The 23,559-nt window shown below is 40.7% G+C and overlaps 2 protein-coding genes across 9 annotated transcripts in view; both read left to right on the top strand.

Moving 5' to 3' along the window:
- LOC124039757 (anion exchange protein 2-like) overlaps positions 1-5,313 on the top strand; it is an 82,053-nt gene extending 76,740 nt beyond the window's left edge. For all 8 annotated transcript variants that reach the window (XM_046356084.1, XM_046356083.1, XM_046356085.1 and 5 more), the window contains 7 exons: positions 22-258; positions 400-489; positions 672-838; positions 1,222-1,475; positions 1,766-1,935; positions 2,529-2,702; positions 3,105-5,313. In XM_046356084.1, coding sequence (XP_046212040.1) covers positions 22-258; positions 400-489; positions 672-838; positions 1,222-1,475; positions 1,766-1,935; positions 2,529-2,702; positions 3,105-3,185 — 1,173 coding nt within the window. In that variant the 3' untranslated portion in view covers positions 3,186-5,313. The remainder of the gene's footprint in view (positions 1-21; positions 259-399; positions 490-671; positions 839-1,221; positions 1,476-1,765; positions 1,936-2,528; positions 2,703-3,104) is intronic.
- A 4,916-nt stretch (positions 5,314-10,229) lies between these two features.
- Positions 10,230-12,650, top strand: LOC124039756. The gene is made up of 4 exons (XM_046356081.1): positions 10,230-10,461; positions 10,661-10,765; positions 10,933-11,034; positions 11,359-12,650. Exons 1-4 carry the CDS (start codon positions 10,270-10,272, stop codon positions 11,446-11,448), a joined length of 489 nt encoding a protein of 162 aa, XP_046212037.1. The 5' UTR covers positions 10,230-10,269; the 3' UTR covers positions 11,449-12,650.
- The last annotated feature ends 10,909 nt before the right edge of the window (positions 12,651-23,559 follow it).

Raw genomic sequence — 23,559 nt, 5'->3', positions numbered from 1 at the left:
TTTTTCTGTGTCGCCGGGCAGATTTTCGTGGAGCACCCGCTGCAGCGCTGTTCCTCTGGCAACAGCACGGCGGAGAACTCCACAATGGAGAATAGCCCCCTAGAGCTCTTGCTTGGCAACGGCACCATTTCGGTGGTGCCGGTGAAGGTCTGGAGGGAACCCAACACAGCACTGCTCTCCCTGGTGCTCATGTCTGGAACCTTCTTCATTGCGTTCTACCTGCGCAAGTTCAAAAACAGTGCCTTCTTCCCTGGCAAGGTAAGATACAGAACCATTATCTGGATGCATGTCAATTTAATACAAACTTAATAAAACTAAACATCATTATTTTGGAGTTTATTGTCGAATCACAGAACGTTCCTCCCTAGTGTCCCTTCATGCTGTTTTTTTGTTGTTCAGCTGCGTAGGATCATTGGAGATTTCGGGGTCCCCATAGCCATCCTCATCATGGTCCTAGTGGACTACAGTATACGTGACACTTACACACAGGTGAGCAGTACTGCAATGACAAGAACTCCAAAGACCTTCATTAGTTTGTTAGTTGAATTGTTTTGATTAAGCTTAACTTCTGTTTTACTGATAAATTCTATAGAACCCGTTTCTTTGAAGACGTATTACGTCATGTCATTACCCTCTATAACACATGTCACTTTCTCCCTGACCTTGTGTAGAAACTGAGCGTGCCCAGTGGCTTCTCTGTGACCAGTCCTGAGAAGCGTGGCTGGGTGATCAATCCCCTGGGCATGGACACCCCGTTCCCCATCTGGATGATGTTCGGCAGCATGCTGCCCGCCCTGCTGGTCTTCATCCTCATCTTCATGGAGACACAGATCACCACGTGAGTCAGGATCACACACACCTCCCTCCCATCCCCCAGAGTCTTCATTCCCCAGATATTCAAATCAAAACAAATCTAACTTTATTTGTCACATGCGCCGAACACAACAAGTGTAGACCTTACCGTGAAATCCTTACTTACAAGCCCTTTAACCAACAGTGCCGTTCAAGAAGGGTTAAGAAAATATTTACCAAATAAACTAAAGTTAAAAAAATATGTAAAAAGTAACACAATAACATCATTAAAATACATGGTGTGAATAGACGGTATATACAGTGTGGTGAGGACACGCATGGAAGACATTACATTTGATGTATTATATATTTATCAGATTTCGTCATTCTCAACCATCTGCCTCTCTCCCTCCCTCCCTCCCTCCTTAGGCTGATAGTGAGTAAGAAGGAGCGGATGCTGGTGAAGGGTTCTGGCTTCCACCTGGACCTGCTGGTGATTGTGGTGTTAGGGGGCACCTCGGCCCTGTTCGGCCTGCCCTGGATGGCAGCCGCCACCGTGCGCTCCGTCACGCACGCCAATGCCCTCACCGTCATGAGCAAGGCAGTCGCCCCAGGTGACAAGCCCCGCATCCAGGAGGTCAAGGAGCAGCGGGTCACAGGGTTGCTGGTGGCCATCTTAGTAGGTGAGTGTCTTATCGGCTAGATGTAGAATACACTAGAATGGAGGATGTTTGGCGCTTCTAAAAAGTTTAACGGAGCTTCCTCCCATTGACTCCTCCCTTCTCTAGTGATTTGAAAACATAGGATAAAAACAAAATATACAAGCGAAATATCTGTGACTTTGCTTCTGTTGACTTGGCTTTTCACATTCTTATTATTTTACATCAGACTGAAAGAGGCAACTGTAATAGAGTATTAAGATGCACTCAGGTTTTTAGTCATTTCTCTAAACTCTTCCTCCCTTGTCCTCCAGGCCTTTCCATCGTGATTGGAGACCTCTTGCGTCAGATCCCCATCGCTGTGCTGTTTGGCATCTTCCTCTACATGGGCGTGATGTCACTCAACGGCATCCAGTTCACCGAGCGCCTGATGCTACTGCTGATGCCCCCCAAGTACCACCCAGACCACACCTACGTCCGCAAGGTGACCACGGCACACAGTCACAGAGAGAAACTTAGAGCAATGGCACATGGTCTGTATGCATTATGATCTGAAAGGCAAAACTGATTCTAGTTCAGCAACCCCTACTCTGAGACACTTGTTGGTTCCCAAAACCTTTTTGGCCCTGATTCACCGAATAGCTAGTCTGCCTGATGCCAAACTCAGTCTTCCTGACTACAGAATCTGGGGAGACTGATATGATGTTGCAGGCATGATGCATTGATAATGAAGGGGGGGAAGGGGTGCATTTTCTTCTGTATGTTTTTCTCATTCAAACACACAACGCATACAGCCACACACAGCCCCCAAGCACCGCCCCCTTCCATTACAGCTCAGTGGGTCAAAGCTGTCCTTTGCTGTGTACCACGTGGGTCACATCAGCCATGCTACCGAAGTGAGCCTTTCCTGTATAATCCACTATATAAACCCGTAGAAGCTATTTAACCCAATGGGATACCAGACTGTGTATACATACTGTGTGTTATACTGTATCATATGCATGATTTTCATTGTCCCATTACATGTGTATTACGGTAATCCACCACATTAACCCATAGTCACTGTGTGTCCCCCAGGTGAAAACGCTGCGGATGCACCTGTACACGCTGATCCAGCTGGTGTGTCTGGCGTCGCTGTGGGCCGTCATGTCCACCGTGGCTTCGCTGGCCTTCCCCTTCGTCCTCATCCTCACCGTGCCCGTTAAGATGTTTCTGCTGTCACGCATCTTCACCACCCGAGAGATGCAGTGTGTAAGTTAGCCCACACGGCGGCACACTAGGCCCATTCACTAGCTTTAGGCCAATTCACTAGAATTCAACCTATGGGCCCTGGTCAAAAGTAATGCACTATATAGGGAATAGGCTGCCAATTGAGACGCATCTACTGTCTAAACTCTGAGGACATTTGAGGAAAGGACCTTATGGCACATTATATGAAAAGCGTAGGGAGTTTCTACTTGAGGCTGTCTGATCTGCTTGTTCTTCAAGGGGGGTTTTAAGGCCTGGCTTGGTGTAATGGACTTTTTACCCTGTATAAAACGTTGTACATTTGATTGATTGAAGAAAGATTTACAATTCATCTACCTAATTCAAATCAATACATCTTAATCAATAGTATAGCTAGTTCCTTACTCTAACATTCTTCTCTCCCAGCTGGATTCTGATGACGCAGAGCCCATCTTTGATGAGAGAGAGGTCCATGACGAGTACTCAGAGATGCACATGCCTGTGTGACCCACACCATCATATGCCTACCTATCGCTAGATTCATCCCTCAGTGGCCAAACCAACCTGCCAATCACTCTACCAGCCAATGAGAAGCCTGTCCAAGGGAAAACCCTATATACCCAATTGACAGACCATCATTGAGCTCTGTCGGTCCTGGCTTCCATTGGTTTAACCACACCTGACCGAAGGGCAAAGATGTCGTATGCAGGCTTGGTTCCCTTTCAATCTCATTCACTTGGACCGAGTTCAATTGGATGCCATGAATGATTCAACGTTTTCATGACAACATACAAGCGGTCTCATGATGACACACAGCGGCAAATGGAGACCCATTATAGGGGGCACATGTCATCGGAAGGGGTTAGGGGTCGGAGCACTTTGTGGCGTTAGGGATGAATACCGACTGAAAGGTCCAACCAGTTCAGCATATTTATTTTATTCATCATCCATGTTTTTATATATTGCTACATATTTTTTTAAATATCAGTGGAGGATAGGGTCAAATTCAATTGTGTTATATAGATTTCTAATTTCAAGGTATATATATATATATATATATAAGTAAGTTGTTTTTCAACCCTGAAAGGGTGCGCTGATTCACATTGAATGTGTGGATGATTACATATGGGATACATTCCTTGAGTCAATATATTTTAAAATATTGCTATTTTATTTGATTTTGTTTGATTTTTTAAATTTGATTTTGTTCTCTTTTTATGTTTAGCTCTTTTAGCTCACTAAGCGCCTTATGAAGATGACGATAACTGTACTGAGGAACGTTGTAGATGTTGCCTTATTTGTTTTAAACGGCTGTAATTTCAACAGTCACTTTTAAGCTCAGCACTTTTTAAGATACCAAATTTGGAAATTTGTTTGTGTAATATTAGTGTTTTATATTTGACTTTAGGTGTCTTCTTAGTCTATCAAATACTAAGCTGTGTAAAATAAATACAGAGATGCCTTACATTTCTATCTCCATACCATTCCATTAGCTAGTACGGAAGGAGTCTGATTTTTATGTTTCCAAACAATTGCAAAGGGGACACAACCTGCTCCAATGTCCGACTGATATCAAGCTAATAAGGTAGTGGAGTCGAGTGATTTTACCAGTAGTCATTACAACACAGTACTTAATAGGTCAGCAGTCACAGCGGTCTTGTGGAGGCGTGATGAGATGTGGGAATCTGTCTGTGATTGTGTCGTTTGTTCTGACAGAGAAACGATATGCAAAATGCATGTTTTTTTGAAAGTTCTTATAATCATTTGTTTTCATCCAGTCATCATCTGTGCTTTATTGGCTGCTGTGGTGGCTCAAGCTTAGCGGCAGAGAGGAACCAAATGTAACCAAAGTACACATGGTAGTACCAAATGCTTTTAATGTACTGTACTGAACGTAAATGTAACTCTCCCCAAACATTTATGTAAATTGACTGGAACTATTTGTCCGTATATGTAGTACTTTCACATGTATTTGAGGTACTGAAGTGGGATCCCATCTCTCAAGTGCTACACATTCTTACACATTTCTGAAGTACTGTCTATGTGAAATGGTTATACAGGTAAATGCTAAAATAATGAAAGCACCTGAGTGAATGAGGAATACAAATTATATTGAAAGCAGGTGCTTCCATGTGTGGTTCCAGAGTTAATTAAGCCGTTAACAAACCATGCTTAGCGTCATGAATAAAAATCCTGGGTGAGCTTTTATTTTGGCCACCATGGCTTTGCCCGCATAAGATGACAATGCCCCATCCACAGTGCACAAGTGGTCACTAAATTGTTTGATGAGGAGCATGAAAACGATGTAAACCTTAAGCCATGGCCATCTCAGTCACGCTTATGGGAGATTCTGGAGCAGCTCCTGAGACATTGTTTTCTACCACCATCAACAAAACACAAAATAATGGAATTTCTCATGGAAGAATGGTGTCACATCCCTCAGAGTTCCAGACAGAATCTATGTCACGGTGTATTGAAGCTGTTCTGGCTCGTGGTGACCCAACACCCTATTAAGACACTTTATGTTGGTGTTTCCTTTTGTGTTCACAATGAGGGTGATAATGCAGATGCAGTATATGTCCTTGAGTTCTCACTGTCAACCTGTCGGCATAAAGCTTGTCAATTTTTGAGGAAAGGACTTATTTGTTTATTTTCTGTGTGAGTGGTTTTATTTCTTGCCAGACCTTGGCCATGTAAATAGTTTTTAGTGTGGTCAGAACAATCGAATGTGGTTCAGTCATCTCTGTTTCTTGACACCTGGTTAATGATGTTTCCGAAGTGGGCAAAAGGGTTCAGCAGGTCAAGACCATTCTCTTGCAACGTTCCATTTTATCATACATCTAAGGTAATTTGAGTAATTATATTATCAAGTGTCGGCTAGAAGCAAATGCATTGTCTAAAATGCATAAATGATACCGTTGACCAAATTGCTGTTCAGTCCGTGTAGAGTTGACAATCACCTTAGTATTTCCCATGCCACAGGAATGGCTTGAAGCCTTTTTACATATATTTTTTTATATGTATGTACACGCACACTACCGGTCAAAAGTTTGGACACATCCACTCATTCAAGGGTTTTTCTTTATTTTTACTATTTTCTACATTGTAGAATAATCGTGACAACATCAACACTATGAAATAACACACATGGAATCATGTAGTAACCAAAAAAGACTTAAACAAATCCAAATATATTTTAGATTCTTAAATTCCTTTGCGCCCTCTTAGGATTCACCTGGAATTCTTTTCTAACAGTCTTGAAGGAGTTGCTGATCAGTTGTTGGCTGCTTTTCCTTCCTTCTGTGCTCCAACTCATCCCAAACCATCTCAATTCTGTTGAGGTCAGGTGATTGTGGAGGCCAGGTCATCTGATGCAACACTCCGTCACTCTCCTTGGTCAAATAGCCCTTACACAGCCTGAAGGTGGGTTGGATCATTGTCCTGTTGAACAATAAGCGCAAACCAGATGGGATGGCTTATCGCTGCAGCCATGCTGGTTAACTGCCTTGAATTCTAAATAAATCACAGACAGTGTCACCAGCAAAGCCCCATCACACCTCCTCCTCCATGCTTCACGGTGTGAACCACACATGCGGAGATCATCATCCGTTCACCTACTCTGCGTCTCATAAAGATGCAGCAGTTGGAACCAAAAATGTCACATTTGGACTCATCAGACTAAAGGACAGATTTCCACCGTTCTAATGTCCAGTGCTCGTGTTCCTTGGCCCAAACAAGTGTCTTATTTTTATTGGTGTCCTTTAGGAGTGGTATCTTTGCAGCAATTTGACCGCGAAGGCCTGATTCACGTAGTCTCCTCTGAACAGTTGATGTTGAGATGTGTGTGTTACTTGAACTCTGTGAAGCATTTATTTGGGATTCAATTTCTGAGGCTGGTAACGCTAATGAACATATCCTCTGCAGCAGAGGTAACTCCGGGTCTTCCATTCCTGTGGCGGTCCTCATAAGAGCCAGTTTCATCATAGTGCTTGATGGTTTTTGCGACTGCACTTGACACTTTCAAAGTTCTTGAAATGTTGCGCATTGACCTTCATGTCTTAAAGTATGATTGACTGTCATTTCTCTTAGCTTATTTGAGCTGTTCTTGCCATAACATGAACTTTGTCTTTTACTAAATAGGGCGATCTTCTGTATACCATCCCTACCTTGTCACAACACAACTGATTGTCTCAAACACATTAAGAAGGAAAGAAATTCCACAAATTAACTTTTAACAAGGCACACCTGTTAATTGAAATACATTCCAGGTGACTACCTCATGAAGCTAGTTGAGAGACTGCCAAGAGTTCAAAGCTGTCATCAAGGCAAAGTGTGGCTCCTTTGAAGAATCTCAAATATGAAATACATTTTGATTTGATTAACACTTTTTGGTAATTACATGATTCTATGTGTTATTTAATAATAATAATAATAATATATTATTTACAGACGTTAAAAAATAAAGGAAAACCCAGTATTTCACACTTATGTCTTCACTATTATTCTAGAATGTAGTAAAAAATAAAGGAAAACCCTTTAATGAGTAGGTGTGTCCAAACTTTTGACTGGTACTAGTGTGTGTGTGTGTGTGTGTGTGTGTGTGTGTGTGTGTGTGTGTGTGTGTGTGTCTGGAGTTAGACCTATGAATATAATTTTTTAACCTGAAATGCACTCATTTGATTTTTAAGACTGTACCCCATGTCTCTGTCTTTTCCTTCCTTCTCAATGTTAAGCACTTCTTCCCATGGTCTATGTCATGTATTTGTGCCTGAATAGATCTACAGCTGCACATGGTTGAATACTGCATGTGATTGTGTGACATTTTACATGTGTCACCTGAATATGTCACCAGAGTCCATTCTGTTTCAGTTTGCCAATGAAGTTCAATAGTTTCCACTTTTAGAATGCCCATGAATCAGGGCCCATATTCAGACAGAGTTTCAGAAAGGGGGGGTATCTGCGTGGATACTAAAACTCCTTGCTCCAGCCAAACGCTACGCCAAGCCCACAGACTATAGTTTGTTCTCTGCAATGAGTCTGGATCTGTGTACCTCCCTGGCGATTTCTGGAACGCAAACACATTTTAACCGTTCGGATTGGTCCCAGAAACCGATGGGTTGGGCCAGAGCCGAAACATACTTTGGGTAAAGCGGCGTTTTGAAAATTCAACATTGGCTTTGATATTCTGATTTGTTAGAGATTATCCAATTGCTGCCGACTTTTGGGGGGTTTTGTACAACACCCCTCATTTTGACCTCACCACATTTTGACCTCAAACGACTTCAACGATGGCATTCTCAGACTGAAGTATGTAGCGAACCTGAAACAGTGGAATATTTCAGTTTGAGTTGTCAGGCAATGATGATATAGGCTCAGATGTCCTTTTTAGATCCTAATGAATAGGATTATATGGACAGGGGACCTGATCCTAGCACTCCTACTCTGATACTATTAATACACGTCCTGATCCATCACATGAATTGCGTTAAGTGGCATTATGTGTTGTCTTAAAGGGTGTTGTGCAGATGTTTTAAAAGCTGTTGCAATAATGCATGACCATGGACAAAGTGGTGGGAAGCAGAATGTTAGTTTTTTTGTGGAAACGGCGGGGATGGATGGAGGGAAGGTATTCTGTACGTGATTGGCAGAGCCCACCATAAACATTTTTTTTTATTTATTTTTTTAGTTCAATTTCAAAGGAAACACAAAATATTCTGGGTGTTCGTTGCTTATGTTCAGTGTACATAAATAGTTCAAATATTGATAAGTAAAGTAACTTTTATATTTAACTTGACCTGTGTTGTAGTGTTCTTTTTATTGAAGAATTCCACCAACATACAGTGCATTCGGAAAGTATTCGGACCCCTTGACTTTTTCCGCATTTTGTTACATACAGCCTTACTCAAAAATGTTTTTTTTTTAAGTACCCCATAATGACAAAGCAAAAAGGTTTTAGACATTTTTGCTAAAAAAAAACTGACTTCAGACCCTTTACTCAGTACTTTATGGAAGGATCTTAGGCTGTGATTACAGCCTCAAGTCTTTGCACACCTCTATTTGGGGAGTTTCTCTCATTCTTGTCTGTAGATCCTCTCATGCTTTGTCAGGTTGGATGGGGAGCGTCACTGCACAACTATTTTCAGGTCTCTCCAGAGATGTTCGATCGGGTTCAAGTCTGGGCTGTGGCTGGGCCACTCAGAGACTTGTCCCGAAGCCACTCCTGTGTTGTCTTGGCTGTGTGCTTAGGGTCGTTGTCCTGTTGGAAGGTGAACTTTTGCCCCAGTCTGAGGCCTTGAGCACTCTGGAGCAGGTTTTCATCAAGGATCTCTCTGTACTTTGCTCTGTTCATCTTTGCCTCAATCCTGACTAGTCTCCCAGTCCCTGCCTCTGAAAAACATCCCCACAGCATGATGCTGCTACCACCATGATTCACCGTAGGGATGGTGCCAGTTTTCCTCCAGATGTGACACTTGGCATTCAGGCCAAAGAGTTCAATCTTGATTTCATCAGATCAGAGAATCTTGTTTCTTACGGTCTGAGAGTCCTTTAGGGGCCTTCTGGCAAACTGCAAGCAGGCTGCATTAGTCCCTTTTACTGATGAGTGGCTTATGTCTGGCCACTCTACCATAAAGGGCTGATTGGTGGAGTGCTGCACAGATTGTTGTTCTTCTGGATGGTTCTCCCATCTCCACAGAGGAACTCTGGCGCTCTGTGACCATTGGTTTCTTGGTCACCTCCCTGACCAAGGCCCTTCTCCCCCAATTGCTCAGTTTGGCCGGGCGGCCAGCTCTAGGAAGAGTCTTGGTGGTACCAAACTTAATCAATTTAAGGTTGATGGAGGCAACTGTGTTCATGGTGACTTTCAATGCTGCAGACATCTTTTGGTACCCTTCCCCAGATTTGTGCCTTGACATCCTGCCTCAGAGTTCTATGGACAGTTCCTTCGACATCATTGCTTGGTTTTTGCCCTGACACGCACTGTCAACTGTGGGACCTTATATAGACAGGTGTTTGCCTTTCCAAATCATGTCCAATCAATTGAATCTAACACAGGTGGACTCCAATCAAGTTGTTGAAACATCTCAAGGATGATGAATTGAAACAGGATGCACTTGAACTCAATTTCGAGTCTCATAGCAAAGGTTCTGAATACTTATGTTATACTTATATTATGGGGTATTGTGTGTAGATTGAAGAGGAACATTTTTTATTTAATCAATTTTAGAATAAGGCTGTAATTTAACAAAATATGGAAAAGGGGAAGGAGTCTGAATACTTTCAGAATGCACTGTATATTTTTTTTACAATCAACTTATACATTACTAATTCAAAAGTATGTTTTATAATGTTGAAATATAGAAATTAAAATAGATTTTCATCATGTTGAAATTAACCTCAGTTTTGTAACTAGGTCAAAAACGGAGCATGACCATATTTTCCTCTGTTGCTCATCTCCCGTCCAAAAACAGACATCAGAGATGTCTCCCAGAAAAGTTTGTTTGTCTTTAGTGTTCATCCCAGAAGTCAAGTGGGTGGTCCTAATACAGAACAATGACCTCAGTCAGGCTGCTCCACACACACTGGTAGGAAGATGTCTGCTCTGCTGCTGTTGTTGTTATGTGCTGGAGTCCTGCTGTCTTCTATTGAGGCTCAGGAAGCTTACAGTAAACTCCCTGACAAGTACAGGAAAGGAGTGGATCTGGCTCTGCAACAGCTCAACTCTCATTCTGGAGTCCAGCACCATTATCTCTTCTTCAAGAGTCTCCTGAAGTCCGACATAGAGGTAAAATCTGGTGCCATGAATCATGCCTTAGTAGGCTCTATTTGGTGCATGACGAAAGTAAAGACAAAGAACCATGGAAATTTCCGTTACGGGGAGGTTGTTTTTCTGAGGAATGTGGCAGAACCATTTTGTGTAGACCTCGCTGGTAAATGTTTATGGTTTAGTCTACAATGCTTTTAATACATTTTTTGTCTTCTAGCCTGGATTTGATGTGAGCTATATTTATCACAATTTCTACCTGAAAGCCACCAAGTGTGGAAAGGGAACAGTTGACGCCACGCAATGCAAGTTCAGGGAAGACCGAGTGAGTACCTGGAACTGTCTGAGAACAGTTGCTCTGAATCATCAACTCCCTTAGGGCTTTCATACAATTCCACGAGTTATCGTCGACAGATCTAAGTCTACAGCATAGAATAAAAATGTATATATGATGCTGTTGTCGACACTGTCATATTGTGTGTATTTCTACAGCCATTGATAGACTGTGCAATCTGCTACAAAACCTTTGCTGGAAAGATTGAGAAGGAGCCCAAGCCGTATGTCCACTGTCTCCACAAACCAGCTCTTACAGAGGTGTGTTGGATCACTAGTTGTCCCTTCCCATCAAATGGTTTCACCACACAAATTCTATAACAAAGTATGCTAATGAGAAACATTTTAGAATATTCATGAGGAAAACTGATAGAATTGTCAATATACTGGTTCCTGTATGCACACTATCACATGAGAGATGAACTCTTTCATATAATCTAATTCAGAAAACATACAGTAATTTCAGTGATTTGTTCCATCACATCATAGAGTAAACATTTATTTTGAGGACATTAATATTGTGAAGGTTTTTGAAGAGGAATATAAACATGTTAATTTCCCCTCTTTTAATGTTGTGAATTTCAGGATATGAAGACAGCAAGAGTCGATCACTGTAACACAATGAGTTACCAAAGTGGAGACGCAACTATCCTGGCTTCAAAGGGTTCCAAGTGAAATTCTTGGCAATGGGAGTAATGTCGTTTTGTGGCCATGCATGATAAAACGTTTGTATTGCACGATAGGCTTACATCTGAATGTAGTCTGTAGAGGCACCCTCATTTCATCTGTATTCGTTATTCTGTGTTCAACTTCCTCAAGTACAGTATCTAACAACTTTAAACACACTAAGGCTTGTGGTTTTTAAAGGTGCCTATATCGGTCTGCTAATACAGAACTAGTGCACTACTTTTGTGAAAAAATATGAAACTCTCAAATACATTTAGTTATCAGCATTTGTAACTTGAGTCTGATAATAATCTGTACAAAACAGTTAATCTGATAATACTTGTGGAATATACAAATATTGCTTGATATTTGTTTTCCTGTTTCTTGAACTACTTTGCAAATGCAACTTATTTCTCTGTGGGGACTGAAATGGTCGATTCATTCTTTTTACATTTGAGTAGATTCTCTTTTCCAGAGCAATTTACAGTAGTGAGTGAGTGCAGTGGTGGAAAAAATACCCAATTGTCATACTTGAGTAAAAGTAAAGATACCTTCATAGAAAGTTGCCCAGTACAATTCTACTTGAGTAAACATCTAAAAGTATTTGGTTTTAAATATACTTAAGTATAAAAAGTAAATGTAATCTCTAAAATATGTGTCAAAAAGTAAAAGTAAAAGTTTAAAGAATTTAAAATTCCCTATATTAAGAAAGCCAGGCGGCACCATTTTCTTGTTTTTTAATGTATGGATAGCCAGGGGCACCCTCCAACACTGACATCATTTACAAATGAAGCATGTGTTTAGTGATCCCGCCAGATCAGAGGCAGTTGGGATGACAAAGGATGTTATCTTGATAAGTGTGTGAATTAGATCATTTTCCTGTCCAGCTAAGCGTTCTAAATGTAACGAGTACTTTTGGGTGTCAGGGGTACACCATTTTCTTTAGGAATGTAGTGAAGTTAAAGTAAAAGTTGTCAAAAATATAAATAGTAAAGTGAAGTACAGACACCTGAAACAACTGCTTAAGTAGTACTTTCAAGTATTTGTATTTTAGTACTTTACACTACTGAGTGAGTACATACATTTTTGTACTGGTCCCCTGTGGGAATCAAACCCACAACTACTAGTGTTGCAAGTGCCATGCTCTACCAACTGAGCCACAACACAAACCATTTAACATCTCAATGTATTAAATTAATGTATTAAATTAATGTATTGTGCATTGTTTTTCTTCATGGTGATGAAAAGTCTTCAGGTACCAAACTTAGATGTACAGTATAATACAGTAAATTAATACTTCACAATAAGTGGTTGTTTTCCATGTTATTTGATCAAGAAAAATATTGAATTTGATGTGGATGTTTTGTGTCTGTGCCCATAACCTTGTTATTTCTAGATTGCATTAGAATGACAGTCGCAGAGAAAGGGACAGCACAACAACTCTTACAAATCCAACTATTGAATCCTGCAAGATATTGTTCTTAAATATACAACTACCCTTTTTTTTGCCAAAGCAGAGATGGGAAAAAGAAAACAGACATCTATACCGGTCCGCTAATACTAGTAATGGCCCAGTGCGCTACTTTTGTTGAAAATATTTTTTATTCCTATTTTTTACATTCAGATTTTTCAGGGGATGCTGCAGCACCCTCAACACCCCTACCTACCGCGGCTATGTTCACGGACACTACCTATCCTAATCATTTCAATCAAGTTTTATTCAGAAAAGATTCATCCGAGTCGGTGGTGTTTCTCCCTTCCAAATAGCACAGTGGTGGACATGATAGGGGACGTTCCTGTTGCAGCACCTCCCATTCCTCGATAGGATCTTTCAAGAGAAAAGAGCAATTGAGCAACAACAAAAAAAGAGCACAGTTGGCTGATAGAATGTGTAACGCTTCGATCAGACCGATTGCGTTTGCTATGTAATAAATTATGCAGTCTAATTTTGTAATCCAATTTTTTTAGTCGATATGTGTGCCACAAATGTTCAACATTCGCCTTTTGCTACTATTTCTGTCAAGTCTATGCATATAATTTGATGCATATGTTGGATCCAAGGTACACACCGCACAGAACATGGAACACACTGTAACTACTTCTGCAGCGCAATGCTGCAAGGCAAACGCAGCCATGGAAATGAATGTAATTCTGGTGTCCCAAAACGCACTGACAGTCATTGTCTGTGTGATCTAGGCATAGGGCTCTATTCGTCTGTATCATGCCAATTACGTGTTACAGCATGTTGTGATTTTAAGGCAATGTTCCGGCATTAGCGGAGACTGCGTTCAAGCTAAACGCTGCATATGTCTGCTTTATCTGAAATGACCAGTGGTGTAAAGTACTTAAGTAAAAAATACTTTAAAGTGCTACCATATATTTAAATGTACATATTCTTATTACATCCCTTTACATGGATAAGGTAGTTGTTGTGTGAATGAGGTAGTTGTTGTGGAATTGTTAGATTACTCACATTATCATCTAACAATGTGTATGTGACCAAAAAAATAGATTTGATTACCTAAGTAGTTTTTTTGGTATCTTTTGACAACTTTTGCTATTAATCCACTACATTCCTAAAGAAAATAATGTACTTTTTACTCCGTACAGTTTTCCTGACACCCAAAAGTACTCGTTACATTTTGAATGCTTAGCAGGACAGGAAAATGGTCCAATTCACACACTTATCAAGATAACATCCCTGGTCATCTCTACTATCTGGCGGATTTACTAAACACAAATGATTTGTTTGTAAATGATGTCGTGTTGGAGCGTGCCCCTAGCTATCAGTAGTAAAAAAAATCAAGAAGATGTTGCCATCTGGCTTCCTTAAATGTAAGGAATTTGATACTTGTGTACATTTTAGCAATTACATTTACTTTTGATACTTACGTATATTTAAAACCAAATACCTTTAGACTTTTACTCAAGTATTATTTTACTGGGTGACTTTTACTTGAGTCATTTTCCATTAAGGTATCTTTACTGTTACTCAAGTATGACTATTGGATACTTTTTCCACCACTGGAAATTACCTTTACATTTCTAGGTTGCACTTCCACTTTTGCGATACAGGTTGAATAGAGCCCTAGGCTTGTTCTAGTCATTCCCAGCTTCTGAGTAATAGTTTTGTTTCTTGTAAATGTTTACCCCGGTGGGTCCACTGTCCACAGAGTTGCCTCAGTCAGGCTGCTCCACACACACTGGGAGGAAGATGGCTGCTCTACTGCTGCTGTTGTTGTTAAGTGCTGGAGTCCTGCTGCCTTCTATTGAGGCTCAGGAGGCTTACAGTAAACTCCCTGACATGTACAGGAAAGGAGTGGATCTGGCTCTGCAACAACTCAACTCTCATTTTGGAGTCCAGCACCATTTTCTCTTCTTCAAGAGTCTCCTGAAGTCTGACATAGAGGTAAAAAAAAAAAAAAAAATGTTGGTTGTTGTTGCCACTAAATTGCTAGATACAAATATGCACTGACCATGAAGGGCTAAAACTGAGGACCTTTTGAGGTTGAGATCAGATCCATACTAAAGTGTTACCATGTTACTAACAGTGGATAATGCAACTTCAACACCATTTTTCTTTCAGTCTGGGTTTAATGTACAATACATCTACCACAATTTCTACTTGAAAGCCACCACCTGTGCCAGGGGAACCGTTAATCCAAGCCATCAGCGATGCCAATTCAGGAATGACCGAGTGAGTAATATACTTGTACTTGCTTCTACAGGTTCTATTGTTTTTTTATCAAAGCTTTTGAAGAACATTTTTGTATTTAAATCATGAGGCACTTCTTAATTAATTCAACAAATGTATTTTTAAGTTGCTGGAGATAAAGTTTATGCCTGCTGGCATATCATTACAGGTTCTAGATGTAGCACCATGATAAATCCATATTTATTTTGTGTGTATTGTAACAGCCACTGATGGACTGTGGAATTTGTTACAAAACATTTGCTGGAGAGATTGAGAAAGACCCCAAGCCTTATGTCCACTGTCTCCACAAACCAAAACTAACAAAGGTATTTATTGAAACTTGACACGTAATGTGAAAAATCGATTTTTAAATGAAATGATGACACAGCATGAATCCATTTCCTTTTGTTTCAGGCTATGTCGACAACAAGACAAGAGCACTGTCGCAAGATGAGCTACACCAGCGGTGCCCCGACTCTCCTATCCAGCACCAAGAATGATACTGATGAGTGAAATACCATACAATAGATGGTCCATGAGACAGAATTAGAATGTACTGCATTTATAACACACTGGTGGAATTTTTAGTTTGTGCCAAGATCACTATTGTTTAAAGGGCATGTCAGGATTTGGCCAGGGTTGTTCCGGTTTTTGGTCACTAGATGCCCCCATTGTGCCTTTTGACCATTTCTTTTCCCTTGATCCCCATTATTATTTGCACCTGTGCCTCGTTTCCCCTGATTGTATTTAAACCCTTTGTTTTACTCAGTTCTTTGCTCTGTGTTTGTATGTTAGCACCCAGCCCTAGTACTCTGTGAACTCTTGTTGATCCCGGTGGACTCTCTTGTGGAATTCTGTTTTTTGTTCTTGTTTGTTTGTTTGTTTTTAAGTATCTTTTGAGGCTTTTTTGTGCTATACCTTCCACCTTGTGGATTTACCTTTTTGTCTTGGAGGATTACCTTTGTTCTTGTGGAATTCCTTTTGAGGTTGTGGAGTTACATGTTTTCCTGAAGAACTTCACTTTTTACTTCATTAAATACACCGTCTCAAGTACTGCTGTGTCTGCCTCATCTTCTGGGTTCTGCTGACTATTCGTGGCTCAGTTGGGTTAGTGACTGTTTCTCACTCCGGAGACCCGGGTTCGTAACCGGGTCCTGACAGGGCATACCACCACTTTTCAAGTTCATATTCATTATCTCCAGCACCATACCAGTGTCTAAAAAAAAGATCCTGTGAAAAATGTCAATTTGATGATGTCATCAAAAGTTTAAAAAACCATTCTAAAAACAGTGATTTTCAAACACTATGAGATTCATGGTCACGCAGGAGCAGGAAAATGCCCTTCCCCTGGCTAGAAACTCGTTGCATGTTTTGAAAATCACGTTTTTTTACTTTTCATCCTACTCAACGATGTCATCAAGTATATATATTTTTAGGAGCTTTCTTAGTTTTTAACCACAAAATGTAGAAACGTGTCCTTTTCATACATTGATATTGTGCTGGAGATAATGAATATGATGTTGAAAAATGTTGTAATTGCCCTTTAACTACATTTGATAACAACAATTTATTGAATGTACATGTCTGTATATAGTGTACTATTTAGTATCTCAGCTACACTGAAATCATTTTTAAAAACTACACAAAAATGACTGAAATGACTGAAATCATTTTTGTGAGCCATTGTCATATTGATTTCATGCTTCCCTTTTCCAATTCCAACAAACAACTTCATGACTAGGCAGACTACGAATCAACCATGTGACTCTGTTGTGTTGTGAGACATCGTTTTCTAGGTAATAAAATTCATAGAAGATCGAGAAAATGGTATTGTATCACTGCTATTCATTTGAGAAAGACAATTCTAGTGCTGGTAAGTTACATAACTGCTTAGGGGGAGTAATGTGTAATGAAGTCCTCATAGCTAGAGACTTGCCTTCTCCCGGGCAGTTTCAGAGGCGTGGCAACGGCTCCCCCTGAAATATAATTGGCCACCCTTAGTTGCCTCCCACCCTCATTGGGTCAGAGAGCTGTCAATCGGGCTCAGATTGGACAGAAAAGATGGTGCTTTTGTTCTGGCAGTTCAATTCTAGTGATGATAAATTCCTACACATAACAGTTACATAACTGCTTAGGGTGAGTAACAATGCATGAGTTGTGTAATAAAGTCCACATGGTCAGAGACCTGCCCTCTCTTGGTGCCCTCTCCAGGGGTGGTTTCAGATGGGTGGCAACGGCCCCCCCTGAAATATAATTAGCCACCCTTTATAGCCCCTCTATATTCATTGGGTCAGAGCTCTTGATTGAACAGCCTGTATCTCAGTTGAGTTGAAGAAAGCAGCAGAAGAAGTGGCAGCTGGCTAGTTCTACTTCATACCTTTCAGACCCTCACTACGGTTGGAAGTATGGATTATATCCCTCGCCCTCCGCGCAGGTCGAGTAATAATAACAACAAAGTCACGCTGGGGACATGACGGTGTGGGAGGACGTTCCCCGCATCATATAAAACCATACGTCAGACCACGCACTGTGTCTTATTTCTTCTCGCAAAGTTAGCTTAGCCTTATCGTGCAAGTTGGCTGCTCTGATTTTTCACATTGGTGGGGTAAGCTAAACTCTGTGTGAGTTGTGTGTACTGTCAGTCTGTCACCAACAGCCTGTGACCTGTGGGTCAGAGCATGGAATTGGCCCTCCATGGCTGTGTGACAGCTCTCCCCTACCCATCCCTTTTATCGGAGGTGTCGACTTTAACATTCATTTGAAGACTGTTATTGATCTAATTAACCAACTATGTTTTATTGTTACCTGTAAAGATGTGCACCGAGAGTCGGGAAGCAAGTACAGGGAGTGAATATTTAAGAAATAAACGGGACATAATAAGAAACACTAACAGCACACAGACATGAAACAAAAACAATAACGCCTGGGGAAGGAACCAAAGGGAGTGACATAAATAGGGCAGGTAATCAAGGAGGTGATGGAGTCCAGGTGAGTGTCAATAAGCGCTGGTGCGCGTGAGGATGGTGACAAGTGTGCGTAATAATCAGCACTCTGGTGATCTCAAGGCCAGAGAGGGAATATACATGACATTACCCGATTCAATTAATTATGTAACTGTTAACTCATTGGGACCTGGGGCACCACGAGAGCGGTTCTTTAAAGAGTTACCATCTCCCGAATGAAACTCTAAAAGGTCTTTACTTATCACGTCTATAAACAGTCAACTTGTTAACCATAACCTCGTATTATATCATCATTCTGAACAGTCGTAACCTCCTTGCATCTACAGAAACTTGAGCCTTTCTTAAGATTCAGTACTACACAAATTGGTTTAATTATTTATTTACTAGCTTAATAAATGGGAACACAGGATAAAATTTGCAGGTCCTCACCAGACATCACCGGCAACAATGTCGCCTATGGGCACAAACCCACCGTTGCTGGACCAGACAGGACTGGCAAAAAGTGCTCTTCACTGACAAGTCGTGGTTTTGTCTCTTCAGGGGTGATGGTCAGGTTTGCGTTTATTGTCGAAGGAATGAGTATTACACAGAGGCCTGTCATGGTCTGGGGCGGTGTGTCACAGCATCATCGGACTGAGCTTGTTGTCATTGCAGGCAATCTCAACGCTGTGCGTTACAGGGAAGACATCCTCCTCCCTCATGTGGTACCCTTCCTGCAGGCTGATCCTTATATGACCCTCCAGCATGACAATGCCACCAGCCATATTGCTCGTTCTGTGCGTGATTTCCTGCAAGACAGGAATGTCAGTGTTCTGACATTGCCAGTGAAGAGCCCGGATCTCAATCCCATTGAGCACATCTGGGACCTGTTGGATCGGAGGGTGAGGGCTAGGGCTACACCCCCCAGAGATGTGCGGGAACTTGTAGGTGCCTTGGTGGAAGAGTGGGGTAACATCTCACAGCAAGAACTGGCAAATCTGGTGCAGTCCATGAGGAGGAGATGCACTGCAGTACTTAATGCAGCTGGTGGCCACATGTCACGCCCTGGCCATAGAGAGGCTTTCATTCTATATTTTGGTTAGGCCAGGGTGTGACTAGGGTGGGCATTCTATGTTCATTTTCTATGTTTTGTATTTCTTTGTTGTTTGGCAGTGTGGTTCTCAATCAGAGGCAGCTGTCTATGGTTGTCTCTGATTGAGAACCACACTTAGGTAGCTTTTTCCCACTGGGTTTTGTGGGTAGTTAATTTCTGTTTTGTGTTTTTCACCTTCCAGGACTGTTTCTGGTTTTCCCTTTGTTGTTTTTGTTAATTCAGTGTTCAGTTCGATAAAGAAATATGAACACTTACCACGCTGCGCTTTGGTCCGACTACTCTTCCTCATCCGATGACGAAAGCCGTTACACCACACCAGATACTGACTGTTACTTTTGATTTTGATCTACCTTTGTTCAGGGACACATTATTCAATTTATGTTAGTCTCATGTATTTGGAACTTGTTCAGTTTATGTCTGTTGTTGAATCTTGTTATGTTCATACAAATATTTACACATGTTAAGTTTGCTGAAAATAAACGGTGAGAGGACGTTTCTTTTTTTGCTGAGTTTATTTATCCACTTGTCCTTAAGACAAGGAGGTGACTGAAAATGTTGTTGTGTTTGATTCAAGAAACCACTTTACACAATAAAATGCATTACACTTTCCATACCATTATTAAAGGGAATCAGACAAATAATGCTACCTTCTGCCTATTGGATACTTAGCTAATTCAAGTCTGTCTCAAAATACAACAAAATACAACACTGCCCCTTTAAGAGCTCTTTACTATACTAACTTTTCAAAGAAAATGTACACATTTTGTGCTCTTATAGGAAGCAACCACTCCCCCATTGCTGACTAAAAATGAACTATAAGGGGCAAAGGGTATGAAAAAATAGCAAAGAATATGGAAAAAATGTGCATGCTGGCTACATGTAGCTCTCCTTTGATCTCAAAACAAGAGCAACTTGGTTTTGCTGCACTGGTCTGTAGAGTACAGTAGGACTGAGTCGTGCATGTCAGTGCAATAGAATCCTACTCCGATGTGTTCTGCCTACAACAAAATCTCTTGCATAGTTAGTTTTGCATAGTTCATTTTGTTTAGGTATGTTGCAGTGAAAGTGGCTAATATTGCTTTGATTCGATCACAACTCCCACATTGAATGGCAACATTGATAGTGTTACCTAAGGGGGTAAAGGGAAGTAAATACAACTTGTTCGAAAGTAATTTGAAATTGACAAGTTGAAACACAGCCTATAGATAATTAGCAGGCAGCGCATGTTAACTGTCCTGTTGCGTAACAATCAGATTTTGGAACAGTCATCGCATTCTGACATCACGTGCATAAAACAACTCAGGCTGGGACGACCGTTAGAGATATTTGGAACTCACATGTGAAAAGGTTAGGTCACCACAGAAGTTAGAGTGAAGACCAACATGACAGACATGAAAGGAAAAAATTGTTTTGTAATCTAAAAATTTTTCAATATGTTTTATTAGTTGTTTATACAAGACTTTACTGCATTTGGTCATCCCCAAAATGTGGACTTTGAAATGTTTATGTTGGTGCTTTTCCATGTGATCTATGTTTGTGCTTTTCTAATAACCATTTTCTGTGTTCATGTACGTGACTGATTGAACCCTCAAAATCAGTATCTGCAATTTGGCAGTACGCCCAGACCCGTGCTTTGAGATCGATATCTCAGTTTCAAGGTCTCAGCTTCGAGAGAAGAAGCCTTGTGATGTATTGATCTGTCACATGCATGACCCCGTATTGGTCGTTCACATGAGTGAAGCAAACGTTAATGATTCATTCATTATGAATAAGCTAAATCGTGTAAATAAGAGAACTAACGGTACTGCCCCATGAGGGCTCCTGACAGACGTTCACCATGGTCCATCAAATTTGGCTCATTTAAGATTGACTACAATTTGGCGTCACAAACCCGATTACTGATTCTGCCTGCAGAGCTTTCCAGTGGGGGTCTGCGAGGAAAACCGGTGGTGCATTTTATGAAGCGTGAGAGAAATTCCCATCTGACCAAAAGATGACTAGACCCGCCCAGACCCTTATGGAGAGCTGCCCAGTAGGAAATACATAATCCGCAAACAATTGAGGTACGGCAACTGATTTCAGTAAATCAATTTCAATGAATCTGTATAAAAATAAACTTTTTTAAAAATAAAATCAAGGCGAGTAACGCATAAATAGGTACCCGTATTCTTATAGAGAGAAGGATATTCACTAGTTTTATTAGAAGACTAGAGCAAGGGCGTAAGAGTGCCATGGAAAGCCACACTGACAGCTGTCTGTAGGCATTCATAAGAAACATCTAAGTGGACTGCAGCCACTACAAATAACACAAGGTATTTTTGAGTACGGGGTGTTATTTAAATGTATAGCAGTATAAATATGGTGCATAGCAAGTAACGACAAGAGAATCGTTGAAGATGCACATGGGTAATATTGGTAATATTGGAGATTACGGGTGTATTTGGTAATAGTACTAAATAAATGTGGATGTGAACATTGTGAGATATGACATATTAAGATGTGAGAGAAAAATTATGTATTTATCTGCTTTGTTTGATGTTAATAGTTAACAATTAAATGCTTAACGTTGGTAAAGAGATTTTTATAACTTGCAATACTGTGCTTCTGAGAAAGAATAGTTCCCCCCTCTCTGCTCCCTGCAGCTGGTTTAGATGTATCATCAAGGACATGGGGCGACTCAGAGATAACTTGTAGCTTGGGATAGAGATCAACTTGAGGAACAAAATGGACCTGTATTGTTACAAAATCCTCTTCTGTCTCTGAGTAACTTGGTCACGCGGCACATAAGACAAAGAGCCTCTGAGATTGACCACAGTTCTTCGGCCCCTCCTGTTCTTCTTTTATCATTTTTACATGTTATCCTCTACCTGTATATCCAATGGCAGTGGTGGACAGAACCCTAGATAACGTTACAGATCGGAAAAACTCAGCTCACAGAACAGTTTGGGGCATTCATTCACCTCTTTCACATTTGAGCTAGTTCCTTGACAGGGCTCATTCACTCAGTAATTTATAGCTACATATCAATCTTATGATCAGATTTCAACATTTTATCCATATTTCAATGTTGTTATCCAAATTTAAATCAGTTTATTATCAAAATGCTGAAGAGATGAGTCTTCAGTAAAGACTTAAAGGTTGATACAGAGTCTGTGTCTCTCACAAGGGTAGGCAGAGCATTCCATAAAAATTGAGCTCTATAGGAGAAAGCCCTGCCTCCAGCTGTTTGCTTAGAAATTCTAGGGACAATTACGAGGCCTGCATCTTGTGACCGTAGTGTACGTGTAGGTATGTACGGCAGGACCAAATCGGAAAGATAGGTAGGAGCAAGCCCATGTAATCCTTTGTAGTAAAACCTTGAAATCAGCCCTTGCCTTAACAGGAAGCCAGCGTAGGGAGGCTAGCACTGGAGTAATATGATCAAATTTTGGGATTCTAGTCAGGATTCTAGCAACCGTATTTAGCACTAACTGAAGTTTATTTAGTGCTTTATCCGGGTAGCCGGAAAGTAGAGCATTGCAGTAGTCTAACCTAGAAGTAACAAAAGAATGGATTAATATTTCTGCATCATATTTGGACAGAAAGTTTCTGATTTTTGCAATGTTACGTGGATGGAAAAAAGCTGTCCTTGAAACAATCTTGATATGTTCGTCAAAGAGATCAGGGTCCAGAGTTACGCCGAGGTCCTTCACAGTTTTATTTGAGACAACTGTACGACCATCAAGATTAATTGTCAGATTCAACAGAAGATCTCTTTGTTTCTTGGGACCTAGAACAAGCATCTCTGTTTTGTCCGGGTTTAAAAGTAGAACGTTTGCAGCCACCCACTTCCTTATGTCTGAAACACAGGCTTCTAGCGAGGGCAATCTTCAGGCTTCGCTATGTTTCATTGAAATGTACAGCTGTGTATCATCTGCATAACAGTGAAAGTTAACATTATGTTTCCGAATGACATCCCCATATATAGTGAAAACAATAGTGGTCCTAAAACAGAACCTAAAGTAGACAAATAATTAGTCATAATCAACTTTGCCATCATTATGATGTTGACAAGTTTACTTTGGAGAGATGGCAATGTTACCATGAGTTAGCAAAGTTTGTCAGAAATATCTAGCAATGCTAATGTTAGCTAGTAAAATGTAGGTGTTCTCCCCTCAATCTTAGTTAGCTAAAGTTATACTGCATCTAATGTCAATCTGGAGACGTCACAATGATGACAAAAGCTTGTCCTATTAATTATTTCCCTCCTTTGAAATGTCATCGTGTTTCCAAGCAACAGTTATGCACTTTAGACCAGTGGTGGAAAAAGTACCCAATTGTCATACTTGAGTAAAAGTAAAGATCCCTTAATAGAAAATGACTCAAGTAAA

The sequence above is a fragment of the Oncorhynchus gorbuscha genome, linkage group LG07, assembly GCF_021184085.1.
Source record: "Oncorhynchus gorbuscha isolate QuinsamMale2020 ecotype Even-year linkage group LG07, OgorEven_v1.0, whole genome shotgun sequence".
In the NCBI taxonomy this organism is placed as follows: Eukaryota; Metazoa; Chordata; class Actinopteri; order Salmoniformes; family Salmonidae; genus Oncorhynchus; species Oncorhynchus gorbuscha.
The sequence above is the reverse complement of the archived record's forward strand: the minus strand, read 5'-3'. Positions and strand labels throughout refer to the sequence as shown.

Coding starts and splice junctions, on each gene's coding strand:
- LOC124039756 (XM_046356081.1), top strand. CDS start 10,270: ATGTCTGCTCTGCTGCTGTTGTTGTTATGTGCTGGAGTCCTGCTGTCT. Junction 10,462..10,660: donor TCCTGAAGTCCGACATAGAG/GTAAAATCTGGT, acceptor TTTGTCTTCTAG/CCTGGATTTGATGTGAGCTA. Junction 10,766..10,932: donor GCAAGTTCAGGGAAGACCGA/GTGAGTACCTGG, acceptor GTATTTCTACAG/CCATTGATAGACTGTGCAAT.